Source organism: Sciurus vulgaris (assembly GCF_902686455.1).
Source record: "Sciurus vulgaris genome assembly, chromosome: X".
Taxonomy (NCBI): domain Eukaryota; kingdom Metazoa; phylum Chordata; class Mammalia; order Rodentia; family Sciuridae; genus Sciurus; species Sciurus vulgaris.
The window spans coordinates 120624565-120641340 of NC_136471.1; the positions used below are offsets into that span (position 1 = coordinate 120624565).

Consider the following 16776-nt stretch of genomic DNA (forward strand, 5'->3'; position numbering starts at 1 on the left):
AAAGAGCAAATGCTTAAATGTGATCTCTATGCTAGGACATTCCCTTTGGAAAACACCATAAGGGTCCTGCTCACTTAAAGAATGGAGGTAGGGGCTGGAATTCAGGTCCTGCAAGGCCCTCACACTGATTTGTGCGGGAGGGCAGAATCTAATTGCTGAGGTAACTTTAAGCACAATCTTCACTTTGGGTCACCCACTGATATGTAGTCTGATCATCTCAAGAAAAGTTTGACTTGTCACTTGGAATAGAAGAGCCCAAAGGGACTCCAGGCAACAGTGGAAGCATGGATTTAAAAAGGACCCCTGCTTAGAGGCAGGCAAGCCAGACCCACTGACCAGAAGATACACAAAGACTGCTTATGATAAACAGGAATCTTTAGCCAGCTGAGCCACAGGAGGTCAATGGTCTCTGCCTGCTGGTCTTAAGAGAGGCCCTGCAGCCTTCCCAGCCCCTTCCTGAGTTCCTTATCACCATACTTCGAATATCATTCTGCTTGATTTTTGCAAGGAAAAAGAAAACAGGAAACCCAAACTCCACTACTTCACACTGAAACTTGAAAATAAATTTAAAATTTCTGCAAAATTGCATTTCGTATTTGGTAAACCTCAAGCAAACAGAATACTAAAAATACCACCTGTTTTCTCTTCTACTCCCCAAGGTACCATAATTATAACTTAACACAGGGTGGAAAATGGAACTTACCAGCTTCGATGCACTCTGGCTTCAGGCAGTACTCCTGTTTAGCTTGGAAATTTAAGAGACCTTGACTCACTGAAAAACAGACCAAAATAAATGACTGACTTGTAGCAGACCACCATCAGGTAAACTACCATCAGGCACATATGCAAGACATTTGACATCAGTTCATTTTTCTCGGTATTGACATGGTATTCAAAACTCCAGTTGGCTCAACCCCTCAGAACCACACTGGTTGCTACCTAAGTAGCCTTGGTAAGATTCTCGGTTGCTCAGAAATTCAGTTTTTGTCATATGTAAGACAAATGGATGAGTGAGTACAAACAGACCAGTGCTCCTGAGAGTCTGCTCCCCAGAGTGGCAGCAGCACCTGGGAGCTTATTAGAGATGCACATTTTCAGCCCCACTCCAGACTTTCTGACTCAGAAACTCCAGCAGTGGGGTGCAGCTCTCTGCAGCAGTTTTTTTTTTGTTTTGTTTTGTTTTGTTTTGTTTGTTTGTTTGTTTGTTTGTTTTTTGCCAGGGTTTGTTTTGGTGCTGGAGATTAAACCTTAGGTCTTATACATGCTAAGGAGGCACTCTAGCACTGAGCTCCTTCCCCAGCTGGCCATCTGTGTTTTATCAAGTCTTGCAGGTGATGCTGGTGTGAGAGCCAGTGTGTTAGATGATCTTTAAAGTGCCTTCCATCTCCACTTATCTGTTGTTTGTCTCATACTTTCACTCTTTATAACTACATCTCTGTCTTACAGATGGGATATTGAAACTTTTAAACTATACCATTGTAAGCAAATCCAGAGTGGAAGGAGAAAATTGGCAGGTGTGGCATTTAGAGTTTTGGGTCTTATTTCAACCATCCATACAGATGCGACCAAAAGAAGAAAAGAAGGGATAAAAATATAGGTATTTAGCTCAAATCATCTGGTAACAGTCATTTTCTGCCTGCACCACCCCCACATACCCTCCCCCACCAGGCCTAGCCTAGCTACCAGACATATGCACCTGTGAGGACCAAGATTCCAGTTATTTCCCTCCTGGCCCCCTGCCTCAAAAAACAAAACCAGGGACGGCCCTGGACTTGATTCTCAGCACCACGCTAAAAAAAAAAAAAAAAAAAAAAAAAAAAAAACTGTACAATTAAAATAGCTTTCACCAGTGCCTTACTTCCCTCATTTGGCTAGCCACCTTATTCAAATGCATTTGGGCAAAAGTACTGAAGGATACCACGTTTGTGAACTCTAGATAGCACCAGGGCATTAACCGATGTGACAGGGATTTCAAAAATATTTGAAATATGTTCCTCGGTTGCTAGAGAAGTTATATGGAATTCATTATTGCTGTGCTCTGTGAGCAAAAACAAGGAGTCATTTGAGTATGAGGCCGTGGGGAGGTGAACCATGGGTATGAAAAGGGACAGATGCCCTTCATGGCATTGTCAATAGAGAAGCAGAATCAGAGAACTTGGTGGCATTAGTATTTATGTTTCTGCTAGAGATGGAATACCTGAAGATCACCTTCCAGTGTGGCAAGTTTTATTATGTACTACTCAACATTCTTAAGAGAGTCTGTTTTTCCTTTGTTCTTTTCTCTGCTGCCATCCTGCAAAGAGCCTTTTTACCTGTGTTGTATTATAAATTCAAGGAAACTGCCTATAGTACATCTCAGGCCTATTTTGAGAAAATAAGTTTGTTAACATAAAGATGTGTTTTGATTTCTTTAGAAGAAAAAAAGTTAGGTAAAAATACATAGTCAGCATAAAGATTGGTGTGGAATACTCCAATATGCTTGGGTGGTTAAACCATGGGGGTAGTTTTTCCTTCAGTCTATTTGATGAGTTTACCAAATGTTCTTTACTAAGCATGTGTTATTTCTTATTATTGAAAAATATAATTTATTATAAATAATATTTTATTATTTTACATAATAGCTTCTTGATACTAGTATTTTTTCATAAAAAGCTAATGAAATGGTTAAAGACTTAGTCTTTTCATAAAAACTAATTCTTGACAAAAAATCTCTAAGGAAGTAGAACTAAAATCAGTTATGTTTTTCAGAGGATGAGCAGAGGAAAGGTTTTTAGTTTAACTAATAGGGACACAGACCTAAGCCCTCAAGCAAGGGCACTATATCCATGGGGGGTTATTTTAAGATCCTGAAAATAAAGGATCTTTAGGATCAACGACCCCAGGTAAGATGAAGGTGTAAATGAATGAAATACAGACAATAAATAAAGTATTTTAATATAAAAAAATGTAAAGGTTACTTTTGACTGGTTAGGAGCTTTAAAAAAAAAACTTATGTAGCAATTTGGTTTCTCATTTCAATTTCTCTATAACCAGTACAAGTGCCCTCCGAATGCAATAGAGTCATCCACATATCAAGAGTATGACAGATCAAGAGTATGAAGATGACCATAGACCAGGGGTCAGCCAACTATGGCCCACAGGCTAGATCCAGCTCACTGCCTGTTACTGTTTCTATGAATGGCCTTGACACTTTTTTGACATTTTTAATGGTTGGAAAAAACTCAAAATAATAATAATAATTCATGATGCATAAAAAGTATATGAAATTCAAACTTCAGTGTCCAGAAATCAAAACCTACTGCCCCCAACTGTGCCTATTTGTGTGCATATTGTCTATGACTATTTTTGAGCTACATTAACAGAGCTGAGCACAGCAACAAAGACCGTATGGCTCATGAAGTTGAAAATATTTACTATCTGGCCTTGACAGAAAAGTTTTGCTGATCACTGCATCTGAGAAACAGATGGTGAGAAGGGAAAGAGAAGGAGAAGAATGAACACTTTAAAATAAACTGGCTATAGGTATATAGTTATACCTGATGTTTTAATTTCTACTACTCTTGCTTTTCTAAAACCATCCTAAGGCCACCAGCAATCACTTACTATAGAAGCATAAAGGTTCAAAAGAGAGATTATCCCAGAGCCTGAAAAACAAAGAAGAGGTAAGGAAGGATGCTGGAAATGCAGGCATGTGACTGAATCTGGACAGGCAAAAGTCAACCAAGAAGTACTGTGCAGAGAAGTATTATCATGAAGAGCATTGCCTGGAAGATCCCTGGAGATTTTCAAACAGGGACTTTGCTAGATGCAGAGTAGAGGTGGGTAGCAGAGTTTGAGAGACACACATTGAAAAAATGTGGGAGGAAGAGTGTGAGTCTGAGTCTGAAATAGTGCTGAAATATTTAACAAAAAATAAGTGTCCCTGGATTTATATACCCAAATGGAAGTGGTATCATGAAGCAATGCTTCTCAAACTTGCATTTGAAAAGAAATCCCCTAGGGTCTTGTGAAAATGCAGACTGAATCAGTAGATCTGGGGTGGAGCCCATGCTCCCAAGTGATGCTAATGCTGCTGGTCCAGGAATCACCCTTCCAGCAATGACTATATTGAGGCTACACCCTTAGCTTGCACTTATTCTCTAGCACCATTAGAGCTCCTTCTAGAGATTAGAGGTGAGAGCTAGGTTGCTGGGCACATTGGAAAGTTATCTTCTATTTTATACAGTCCTCCTTGTCCATAATAGCATTGACTGACTTAGTTAATTTTACTTTGCGCTAAAAACATCATCTAAAAATGATGCCAAATAATCATTGTCTCTCAAAGGATAAAGATTTGCTGCCATAGAGAATCTTCCAAATACTATGCCACAGTGATCACAAAAGTAATGTAATGATCCCAAAAGTAGAGTTTAGAAAGAGTTTCAAGCAGTGCTAACATTTAAAAGAGTACAAATTTTTACATACATGAAAATCATTTAGATTTTGATGTCCGAAAGTGTTTACAAAACCTAACCTTGTAGTCACTTCCCACATAGTGTGTAGTCCCTTGGCATGCTCATAGAACTTCTCCCCCAGTTTTGAATTTCAGGAGAAGGCATTCATCTAAACCCCAAGTGTTGAGAAATCTCACAACAGTTTTCAAGAGCCACAGATTCAGTTGCAGGAACAGGAGATTTAGCTTCACCAGAAAGCAATAAATTCATCTAATTTCCGAAATCTCCAGCCACAGAAAACATGGAAAGATGGTTTGCTCATTTTAGCAGAGTTCTCAACCACACAACCCTAACTCTTTTCAAGTTTAATTATTGGTTTTCATCTGCCAAAATAAACATGGTCTCCTTCATTGTGTATATGCCAAGGAATGTTTCCAGGCTTCCTGCATTTCAAAGTATACCTAGAATCTCCTAAGTATGGGGGTTGTTCCTTCGTAACTCTCAAGCTAATGAAATATTATGGGTATTTGATTAAAAAAAGGGTAATAGCTAAGGGTTCCAAAAGCCTAAAATTTTAGGACATCCCTCACCCCTTGCCAAGATGTCTGACTCTTTGTCATAGCAATACACTCTGATCATCTCATAGACTCTATGGGCACATCATTTTTACCATGAATCATTAAGATAATTGAATCACACAATACCTTTCAAATCTTGGAAGGAAACCTCTGTTTTCCTTCATGTTAATTTTTAAATCTATTAGAAAGGCTGAATTAACATTGTACCCCATCAAGTCACTGGATTAGAAAGGACTTGAAGAATCCCATTAAAGGTGCATTTGAAAGAACTGATTTGTATTTTGTGAATTAAATTTTGTGATTCACCCAGGCAAATATAACCCAAGTCAAGAAAAGAAATTCCAGCATGGTTTCAATCATCATGTAAAAAGTCTTCCTTACAGAATAAATGAAAGTATGACTTTGAATTCATAAACTCTTAATTTTCAAAATGTAATTCATGGACATTTTTTTCCTGAGTGCAACAGAATTCCCCAGCCGCTTGAAACCACTTTATACCCATGTTCCCTTCTGTACTATGCATTTGCTACTAAAGAACAGCCTTCTTTTACATTTGCATGTTTGATAGAAACTGAGACTATACCACCTACTAACACAAGCAAGTACACCTGTATTATGGCAATGTTTGCCAAAATAAAGCATGAGGAAACTTCTCAACATGTTACCAGTTCCCCTGCACTCTACTTACCTAGAAAGAGGATCGTGCCCAGCACCACAGTGCCACCAATAAACACAGCGAGGGCGACTCGAGTGCCTCTGTTGGCCCCCTTTCTAGTCTCTATGCTGCTCCCCGTTTCTGGTTCCATCAGAAAGACTGTAGAGAGCACTCAGGAAGAAAGTCACTTCTCGTGGTTTGGTAGTTGGTCTCAAAAGTTTGTTAGGCGTAGACATCCAAGGCTCTCTTGCTTTTCTACTAATGGACAGCTTAAAAAATTCACGTCAGGAAACCTCCCCTGGCTACCCTTTCTCAAATAATCCTTCACAAATTAAATAAAAGAAACTCAAAATATTGGTTGCCTTGGCTTTCCCCCTGACTAGACAAAACAAACAGCAGTTGCTTTATCTTGGTGCTCTCCCTCAGCAAAGTCCCTCTCAACCGGTTGTTTGGCAGGCTCTTCTCTCAAGCGTTCCGAGTATACATGTTTTACTATGTTGCTGCACAGATGTTTTAGCTATTTAAATGTATAGTCACTTGGGGAGGAAAAAAACAATTGTCTTTATCAAAACTGGATTCTCGTCAACCTCCCCCCAACCATGATAAGTTAGGTGACGAGGACTCTCCGGACCCACTTCAAGATCTCAGTTAATCATGTAATTCTGCTGCAGTAATCAATCTGCCTGCCTGAATTGTCCTCATCAAAGATACTCTTTCAGTGTGTGAGTCCCTTTTTAAAGCCTTCTAAGAGTTCCTAGGATATCCTGGAGCATTTTATTTTAGGAACTCTGTGTATGATAACATGTGCCAAAAGTCAGAGTCATAGTCCAGTGCAGTGCAAAGTAGCAATTAAGACAACCTACAGAGGCTGATGGTTTGGACTGGAATTTTTTTAAAGAAGAATAAAGAGCATTTCCTCTTTGTGGTGCTAAGAACTGTACAAATGACAGTTAAGTGTATGAATTAAGCTTATTAGTAACCACAAAAGATACAGTGAAAGGGGTTTTTTTTCCCCTCAATGTTTTGGTGAAAACTGCACCCGTGTATTTTGTCCTCTGGTTCCCCTGAGGCAGTCATTGGTTAGTATGTTTTGTGTTTCCATAAAGTGTCTATTTCAGCAGATTCTCCAGGATGAATTCAAAGGCATTTGGCTTCACTGAAAAGATTGATAAATGATGGGGTCTTTAATTTGTTGATGATAATGATTTAAATTATCAAAATTTGCTTTCTTTATGGAGCAGGGCAACTCATACTCCAATTCTACTGAAATGATATAAATGATACTCTCTAATGATATAGACATATTAAGTCATGACATGACTACCACTTACCTGTTTCTGTTTTGCTGGCGATCATAAGGCAATAGGAGTTAGGGTGGAGGATTCAGTTACATCCAAAAACCAGGAGACTAAAACTTGTGCATATGGCTTTGGGAGTCTCCCCAGAGCTCAGAAGGTATTACATGATTACTTGTTCACACTCCTATCTGGCTAGGCTAGGTCAGGACTTAAGCCCATAGCATGGAATTCTCCTAAGATTTAGAACTTCTATAACACGTCCTACCTTATTTTCTGCTCATTTCACATTACCCCAAAGTGAGAATAGCATAAGCCTGTGTCCTGATTATGACATCATAATATGCTGTTGCTCTTATATGCTCATTGGCTGCTGATGTTATTTTGTAGCTGTTATTCAATAAGTATTTGGACTTGACTCCATAATACATCTTGGACTTATGAACTCCTTGAGGTCAAAGAACATGTCTGTTGCATTCAGTACAGCTCCAGCATCAACAGTTTCTGGCCCATCACAGTGATGGGGGGAAATAAGAGCAATAAAAATCATCCAAGTTAGCCCTAGACACTTGCTTTTATGAAGCAGCTTCAGGAACCTCAGACACTCATTCCTGGAGGGATAGGAGTGGGAGGCATGCAGCCTCTAGATTCCTTCTAAATGCTCAGCTGATAATGATACTTCACATGGGCACAGCACATGGTAACCTAGTGGTAAACCTATATACTTGACAGCAAAGGCATTTTGAACTCTGTTTTAGGAATGAAGAAACTGAGAGCAAGGAATGGCTTCAAGTGACATGTCTGGGAAAACCAGAAAGGGAAACATTCAGAGATGGGATCATTGACATATACTGTGTCCACAACTTCACAAAGTTTTCTATGCACAGGGGAGAGGACAGCCACTAAATCATGAACCAGGGCCCACTTCTTCCCTCCTTTCTTCTCCTCCAAATCTCCTCACAACTTTCAGAGTCTTGACTGACATGGAACAGTGGTCATGGGTTGCCCACCTTGGACTAGCAATATGCCCCCAGAGGTAAGGGCAATTTGAGGTTTCCCCTGAAGTTTTTTACCTATCCATCACTGACAGAGAGGAATTTATTCCTGAACATTCAAGTTCTGAGTTAAAAGCCATTAAACAACAACAAAAAAATACTTTGAGTAATTGTAATGGAAAATCTATGATATATTTATTCTAAATTAAGACATGCATACAAAAAATGTATTAATTGAATAATGAAAACATGTCTATTGAAATAAACTTTCAAGATGCTAAAAAAATAGTTTGTTCAAGTAATGAAGGTTTCTTTTACTCACTAAAGAAATAAAGGAAGACTTGAGAGTGAGTGGGAATGATAGAGGAGAGGGTGTGGGTGAATCATTCATTATAAAGTGCATTCTTCATTCTGTGCCATTTTCTGCATTAATGTTTCAACCTTTTGGGAGGTGGTGATTATCTTGCACTCAAAATAAACTGCACTTAAAAATAAAGTAGCACAGGAAAAATAATTCAGGGCAAAATAAAGAAGACACAGAGAAATAATGAGTGTTCATGGAAAATTAAAGCAGGGAGCTGCAAATGGCCCACCTCCTGTTTTCATAAATAAAGTTTTATTGGAACAAAGTCATGCCCATTCATTTACAGATTGTCTATTACTGCATTCATGCTATAAAGGTAAAGTTAGGGAGTTTTGTGACAGAGACACTCTGGTCTGCCAACTTTAGAATATTTACCCTCTCTCCCTTTACAGGAAAAATTTACTGAACCATGGACTGAACCATAGGCCCCAACCCCATGGCACACATACACAAAGCAAAATATTCATCTACACTGACATGCAACTCAAAATTGTTCCATTAAGTATTCTCAGAATAAAAGCCATTGTGTCAGGGAAATTAGTGAATGCATCTGTGTCTGAAACTATAATATTGAAATTATAGCATATTGTATAGTGTGTTTGGGAACAAAAAGTCATTTTTCTGGGGATAAAAGTAGGAAGACTGTCCAAAATAAAATTTTCGAGCTTCTCCAGGGCTGTGAAAATAAATCAATGAAAAGTCGCTCTGCAAGATAAATTAATTGATCATCTAATGTGTGTACCCACTCAAATGTTTCAGTTAAGAGCATTCAGGGGCTGGGGCTATAGCTCAATGGCAGAGTGCTTGCCAGGATGTGTGAGACACTGGATTTGATCCTTAACACTATATAAAAATAAACAAATAAAATAAAGGCATTCTATCTACAACTAAAAACTTTTTTTTTTAAATAAAAAGAGCATCCAGGACCATCTTGGGCCTTAATAGGAACCAATCAGTAAATCACTTAAGTTTTCCTGAGTGTTTCTTAAGTGCCTGGGCCTGGGCAAATCCTTTTGAGGGAAAACCAAGAAGCCATGGTGGAGATTCGACTGGTCAACTAGACTGAGGAAAATATAGCAAGTTGGCCATGGAGTGCCCCTAAAGCACACAGACCTGGCTATCAGGCAGCAAGTATCCAGAAAAACAGAGATCTGAGTGGTAGATATTTGGGAAAGACTTCCAGAAAGAGAACCTGCAGGAATGGGCAGCTTGAGGGCAGACACGAATGCTTCTAGATGGGTCAAACCACACCTGGAGATTAGGTTTGCGGGGCACTTGCCCCTGTCCCTGTAGGACTCATAGGTAAGATAATTTGTCATGTGTTAAATGAATCCAGTAACTTCAACCCAAGCTGCCAACTGGCTGGGATGACAGCTGAAGCCGAATTTTTGTGCAAGACACGAATGCATCTGGTCATTATTTGGATGTGCAGAGTCTTCTGTTTCAAGCACTAAAATCTCATGTGGGCCATAATTTCAGAGAGAAAGAAGAAAATGATTCAAATCCTGAAAAATGTTTTCTTCCAGCCACTAGAAGGAAGGGGTGGGGGAGAAAAAGAGGGAGAAAAGCTAATGATGAAATCTCTAATCTAGGGTTTGTGGTGGGGCTTTGTTATTTGTTAGCTAGGCTCTTCAGACTAGTGGGGTTTAAATTCCAGGTGTTCCACTAATGAGACACATTACTTACATTATATCTGATCTTTTTAAGCATCTTTCTTAGGTAGATGTTCTTATCTCTTTTTACAGATAAGGAAACTGAAGTTTGGAACTATTAAGTGATTTACGGAAGGTCACAGGGCTGCTATTTGTCTTAAGGCCAGAATGGTCTCAAATTTCAAACTCTTGTCTCTCTACCATGTTCCTTGATAAGTTTGTTTATCAGGTAATTAGTGAAGGTAGGTATAGCATGTCAAAGTGTCAGTTGAGCAGAGGAAAAGTGATAAAGTATGCTTCCTTTAATTCCCTTGTTTACAAGACTAATTATCAGGCTTTATTTCCTTAACAGGGACAGAAGCAATCATTTAATATGGAGAAAAAGTTTTCAGTTCAGGAACAAAAACAGCAGAATGTAAAATATCTCCTGATTTGTTGCTGCTTGTAGTTGAATATTAAGAAGAATATGTACATCTGAAAAGCTATTTATCTATGTATTGTTCATTTTTGAGCCAAAAGGAGGTTTATTTCTTGACTGTCTTACCTCCTTGGCTGTTTTAGTCAGCTTTGTCACTGTGACCAAAAGATCTCACAAGAACAATGTAGAGGAAGAATAGCTATTTGGGCTCACAGTTTCGGAGGTTCAGTCCATGGTCGACTGGTTCCATTACTCTGAACACATGATGGAAGGGCAGAAGAAAGCAGCTCAGGACATGGCAATCAGGAAGCAGAGAGTTCCTCTCACCAGGGACAAAATATAAACCCCAAAGACACACCCCCAGTAACCTTCTTCCTACAGTCACACCCTAGCTACCTATAGTTATAGCCCAGTTAATCCATCATTGTATTAATCAACTGATTACATTATGTCCCTCATAATCTAATCTTTTCACCTCTGAAAATTCTTGCATTGTCTCACACATGAGCTTTTGTGGGATACCTCATATCTAACCCATAAATCAATCATACAGCTATTTCTTCATTACTCACTTTATGTGTGTTATCATCAGTCCTTATAGTAGTCCTACAATACAGAAATCTTTTGCTGTGTTCCACAGATAAGGATGCTAAAGGTGGCTGAGGATAAGTGATATTCCCAAGGTCATATGATGGGTAAATGACAGAGCCCAAATGGACCTCAACTCTTATCTGACTCCTATTTTGAAATGTACATGGCATTTGTTTAATTGGGTGTGATAGGATGACGTACCCAAAGACAGCCTTTGAAAGAAGTGCTTATTTACAGTTTCCAAGAGGAGCATGCCATGCTACACAGGGACACAGAGGAATGCACCAGGGTTAGCCAGCAGGCAAAAGGGGTGAGGAAAAACCATCTGCAAAAGCATTGATTATGGTTTTCAAGGAAAAAATGGGCAAGGTGGAATAAGCCCTTGAGCAGGTTTAGGACTGGATAGTTTGAATAATTTCAGCAGACTCTAACCTATATAATACAGATGGTCTGTAGTGCTCTGGTACTCCCTGGGAAGATTTAGGGGAGGAGAATAGTGTCCTGGACTGTGGGAGCCTGGTAAAATGAGGCAGGTGGGATACAGACTCAGATTAGGTGATTTGTATATCAAAGGTATCAAAGGCATAGGCAATTCTTTACTATCTCTGGGAATCTGCTAAGCTGGGAGGCATAGTTCTAAAACCCATAACATCTTTTCCAGACTATTCCACCACTTAACACTTTTTAAAATGTAATATCTATCCATCTAACTAGTGTTTACCTGATATACCCTTAGACTGATCAGACCCACTCTCATCCCTAGGTGAGAATGCTACCCTTTGAAAGTTTTTGACTAATTAATTATAACAGCCAATTTTTCAAGGAGGGTTTACTCAGATATTTATGGGGAAAAAAAGAGGGTCAAAGTAGTTCTCAAATTCGAGTGGACAGCATAATCTCCAGGAGGGCTGGTTAAAACACTAAGACTAGCTGGGCTCTAGCCTTAGTGTTTAAGATTTAGTAGGTCTGAGATAGGCTGAAATTTACATTTCTAACCCTCTCCCAGATGACGCTGATGCTGTCGGTCTGGAGACCACATTTTGGGAACCACTGGCTTAGAGCAGCCATTAAATCTCTTTACAATGTAGTAAAATGAACTGAAGAACCAACAAAACTAAACATTAAACTGATGTAGTGAAACCAGTAATGACATTCAAAACATTTAACAACCAGTATGGCATGGCACTGACTGGTGCTATGGTTAGGATAAGTGTCCCCCAAAGGCCCATGTGTTAAAGACTTGGTTCCTAACCCATGGTGGAACCTCTAAGAAGTGGGGCCTGGGTTGTTTTCTTCTGCCATGTCCTTTCATCACAGGTTCAGAGTAATGGAACCAGCCAACCATGGACTGAACCTCGAAAACTGTGAGCCAAAGTAAACTATTCTTCGTTTACATTGTTCTTGTCAGATCTTTTGGTCACAGTGTCATAAAGTTGATTAAAACAGCCAAGGAGGTAAGACAATCAAAAAATAAAATCTCCCTTTGGCTCAAGAATAAACACACCAGGCATTATAAACCCCTCCAAGTTCCTAAATGCACTAAATTTTACCCAACTTCTGTGACCTTGGAAAATATTTCTCCTCCACCCAGAAAACCATTTCTTCAGGAAATCATATTCATCTTTTTTTTTTCATATTCATCTTTGAACATTCAGTTCGATTTTACCTCCCTAGAAAAATTGTCCCAGATACTTCTTAACATGGTCACAAGGTAACATATCATTTAGAGTCCATTACAACAGTTTCTTTATAGAAAGCTGCCCCCATTAGACTACACATAAGTTGAAGACATTTACTGTAACTCATCAATTTTAAGAGGGACTTTTTTTCAAGCTTTAACATCTCTAGAAGTAGGATATACCTCATAACTGGTGGTGTGCCTTAATTGATAGTACTTTTCTTAATGTTACATAGTATCATACTACATATTACAATCAATTGTATCTTAGATTCCATGAAATGTTTTTTTTTTTCCTCCCTGTATCCACACTTTACTATGCAACACTGAGCATGTAGGATGTGCTTTGACTCTCAGAATCACTCTGACCTTCGAGTGTTTTAGATTTAGATGTGAGTTGTCCCACATAGCTCCTGGGTGTGACCATGCAAGAAAGTTTAGAGGTGAAATGATTGGATTATGAGAACATTAACCTAATCAGTACATTAATCCACTGATAGAGATTAACTGGTGGTAACTATAGGCAAGTAGGGTGTGGCTGGAGGAAGCCAATTATTGGGGACTTGCCTTTGGGGTACATATTTTGTCTCTACTGAGTGGAGTCTCCCTCCATTTCCTGAGTTGCTTTCCTCCATCAGGCCCTTCTTCCCTGATGTTCTGCCTCACTTCCAGCTCAGAACAATGGAGTCAGCCATCTATGAACTGATCCCTCTGAAAACTGTGAGCCCAAAATAAACTTTTCCTCCTCTAAAGTTGTTCTTGTCAGGTCTTTTCGTCACAATAATAAAAAAGCTGACTAAAACATAGTGTGTTCAATGTATGACTGGCAGCTGGGAGCCCCAAAACTGTTAAAGTTCCTGTAGATTCTGTCAGTGGGAGGCATTGGTGGGACATTAGAAAACACGAGGAATGTAGAAGCCTTATTTGTTTTGGTTTGGTTTGCTTTACTACTCCTGGGTCTATCTAGGGCTCTAGTAGGCAAATGATACTGATAGCAAAAGTGACAGCAGCAGGGACATATGACCGCAGGCGACCACAGACTCCAATAGCTTCAGCAAGACCATGGCTCCTGGAGCCTCACTCAGCAGAAACAGCCTTGTGGATGAATGCTATGGACTTTGGGTCACATTTGTTTCCCCATTTTGCTGCTCAAGCTATAAGGGCAGTATCAGCCTTTTACAGTTAATGAACTTAAGATAAGTTTATTTCCTTTGCTCCTTTTGCTCTTCTTATACCTTTAGACCCAATTCCCTGAATTAAATGCACTGCTTGAAATACCTGGAGTGTTTTTTTCATTCATTACAGAACACTAACAACTAAAGTTCCCTTTTCTTTTCCTTTAACTCCTAGCTGGTCCATACACATTGATGCATGTTGCCTTGCTGCCAGGCAGGATAGTACAATGGTGACAGTGTTAAAGGACATGGTGTCTGGGAACAAACTCCCCAGGATGAGTTCCTCGCAGTGCTACTTACTGATATGCAACGTTAAGAAAACTGCCTATTCTCTCACGGTTCTAATTCTGCCATCTGACAAAAGGAAAATAGTAATAGCCCATATCCAAAATTATTATAAGATAAAGGGCTTAAAATGGGGGGACTTGAGGAAATGGTTGGTATGATTATTGCTGTGCTTCTTAATATTCCATGTCTTATCACCCACAGGTATGCTTATAGATGTTTCCTGTTGTTTTTTATTCTTATTCAGGCCTATCAAAGCCTATGGAATGCATTCAGTGCAGATTTGTTGGAGGAGAGGAGGCAGGGAAGAAAAAAATAATAGAAAGGAGAGAAAATAAGAGAGTACAGAGAAGAGGAGGGGAGGAGATGTGTTTTTAGTATAATTTCTTTGAATGACTCCTTTTCTCTGGTCCCTTCTTTGCTCCTCACTGAAGACCCTCCCTGGTCAGCCTCCAACCCTAGCTGGTTGTTATTCCTATTGGTAATAAGGATAGTCAGGTATGAGCACACATTTTTCTATTCTCTGTAGTCTTTAAGCCATTTGAGGGTTGGGGCCACAATTTTGGATATCTTTATACCCCTAGTACCTGACAGGGAAAGTACATAACTTTGTAGGATAAATTCAAGTGAAATCCCAATGAGAATACAGAAGTCAGCCTGAAAAGGCTAGGTTCAGAATGTGATTTTTGTAGCTGGAGTGTAGGGAAAGGAATAGAGAGGAATGATAACAGATTTTTTTCTTAAGTTATATTCATGGCCAAGGACAAAAAGGAAATCATTTTTTTCAAGCTAGTAGTCACAGAGTATTGTTCACACCTCTAGCAGGTTGCCCTAATGACTTACCTTTGGATTCCTTAATGCCAAGTGCTCTCTGATGTTAACAAGCCTGGTTTTTATCAAATCAATACATATCTCTCTTCTCTAAGAGAAGAGAGTTTCTGCTAATAGAATACTCAGTGGAAAAGAACAAAAGGATGAATGAACATAAAATAAGGTATTATCTACAAATGGGAGAAGGGAACTAAGACAATGTTTTTAATTTTTGACTATTTTCAATTTCATAATGCTTTTGAAGTTTTAGACTCTAAAACAGCTTGACAATATAATATTTGACACTATTCTTTCAATCATAGCTTAATAAGTATTCACTATCTGCATGGTTTTTTTGTTGTTGTTGTTTCTTTGTTTTGCTTTGCTTTGTTTTTGATTACAGTGTTGTGGATCAAACTCAATATTCTCCATGTTTTCAAAAAACTACAATATAGTTACTTAAGCCCACCCCCACATTGTAGGATCTGAGACAAGAGTGCAAATGGAGGTCCAGTAACATATCATCTAAAGCTGTCAGTCAGACTATTAGGTATTAAATCAAATGCTATCCTCTTGCCTTGCAAATATACCTCATGCTCATGTGGAAGACCAGGTCGCAATTTAGAATTATCAGACTAAAACATGTTGGTAAAAACATGTTGGAAAGCTGGTCCTGGTCCCTTGGCCCACCCCCTTTCTCTGCTTATACTCCCCCACCAGCCCAGACACAATTTTCTCTCAGGACAGGGGAAGATAAACCAAAAAAGAAAACCCCATGGGATCCAGAAGTGGGCTCTGTCCAAGTCTGGATAAGATGTTCTGAGTCTCGGAGAATACAAACTTGTGTTTTAGAGGGGGACATAGGTACATTCCCTTTAGCACTGAAGAGCCTTCACCCCATCACCAAGGGCATGACCTAAGGAAAGCCAGTGTGGAGCCCTCTTAAATCCAGGACCAGGGAATAGCCCCTGCTGCCCACACTATGGGCAAAACTGTTGCTACTTAAAATGTAGTTTACAATATTAAAACCTTTACTATCCAACCTACCCAAATAGATTTAAATTTCCAGAATTGTTTTTAAGCACAGAAATATAGGTCTCAGGTGTTGGAGATGAGCAACCCACTGCAACTGAGGACCTTGACAGCTAAAGCAAAAAGGAAAAGACCTGTTATGGGTTCTTAAATGAAGTAATTTAGGCAAGTTCATTTCTTTGAGGAGACAGTGTTTGTCAAAATGTCAAATTTTAGGAACATTTTATTGTGTTATTATTATATAAAATACATCAGAATTTCAAAAATGTAATACATTATGCAAAGAGAAAATATCATTTGTCTTCCTAAGGAGGTGATAAATACTAAATTATACAATAGACTGTCTCACTGATATTATTAGCCTGAATTCCATTTGGAGTTTACTGCTCATCTCAAAAGCTTAGCATTATTTAAATGTAATAACTTCCAATCATAACCACCCAGATGATTGATTCCATTAAGTCGCCAATGTTCCTTTAATGGTGAAAAGGCTGTATTATTTTTGTTTGATGTTAGCACACCAAGTCCCACGGTATGGTATAATTAAGAACAACTGTTTACTTTTTCTTAAATTCAACACCCCTCACCCTCACCTCAAAAGCTAGACATTAAAGTACTAAATATAATGATCTTGGTAAACCAAATTGCTATGTTCCTGGCAGCCCTTCCCTGCTGTTTCCCTTAAACATTTCTATCTGAAATGATGATGAATAAAACAAGAAAAAAGAAACCTGGGAAACATACAGCTCTCCCTTGACTGTATCTTCCACCTAAACATCAGAGTTTCCCTTCGAATGCTTAAAAACACTCACTCC

The 16776-nt window shown here is 39.0% G+C and overlaps 1 protein-coding gene across 1 annotated transcript in view; it reads right to left on the reverse strand.

The window, feature by feature from the left end:
- The window catches only part of PHEX (phosphate regulating endopeptidase X-linked), a 180934-nt gene extending 172843 nt beyond the window's left edge, over nt 1-8091 (reverse strand). Inside the window, exons 1-2 of the mRNA XM_079122866.1 lie at nt 5700-8091; nt 704-772 (exon numbers count right to left, since the gene is read on the reverse strand). Coding sequence (XP_078978992.1) covers nt 704-772; nt 5700-5817 — 187 coding nt within the window. The 5' untranslated portion in view covers nt 5818-8091. The remainder of the gene's footprint in view (nt 1-703; nt 773-5699) is intronic.
- Nucleotides 8092-16776: the final 8685 nt, after the last annotated feature.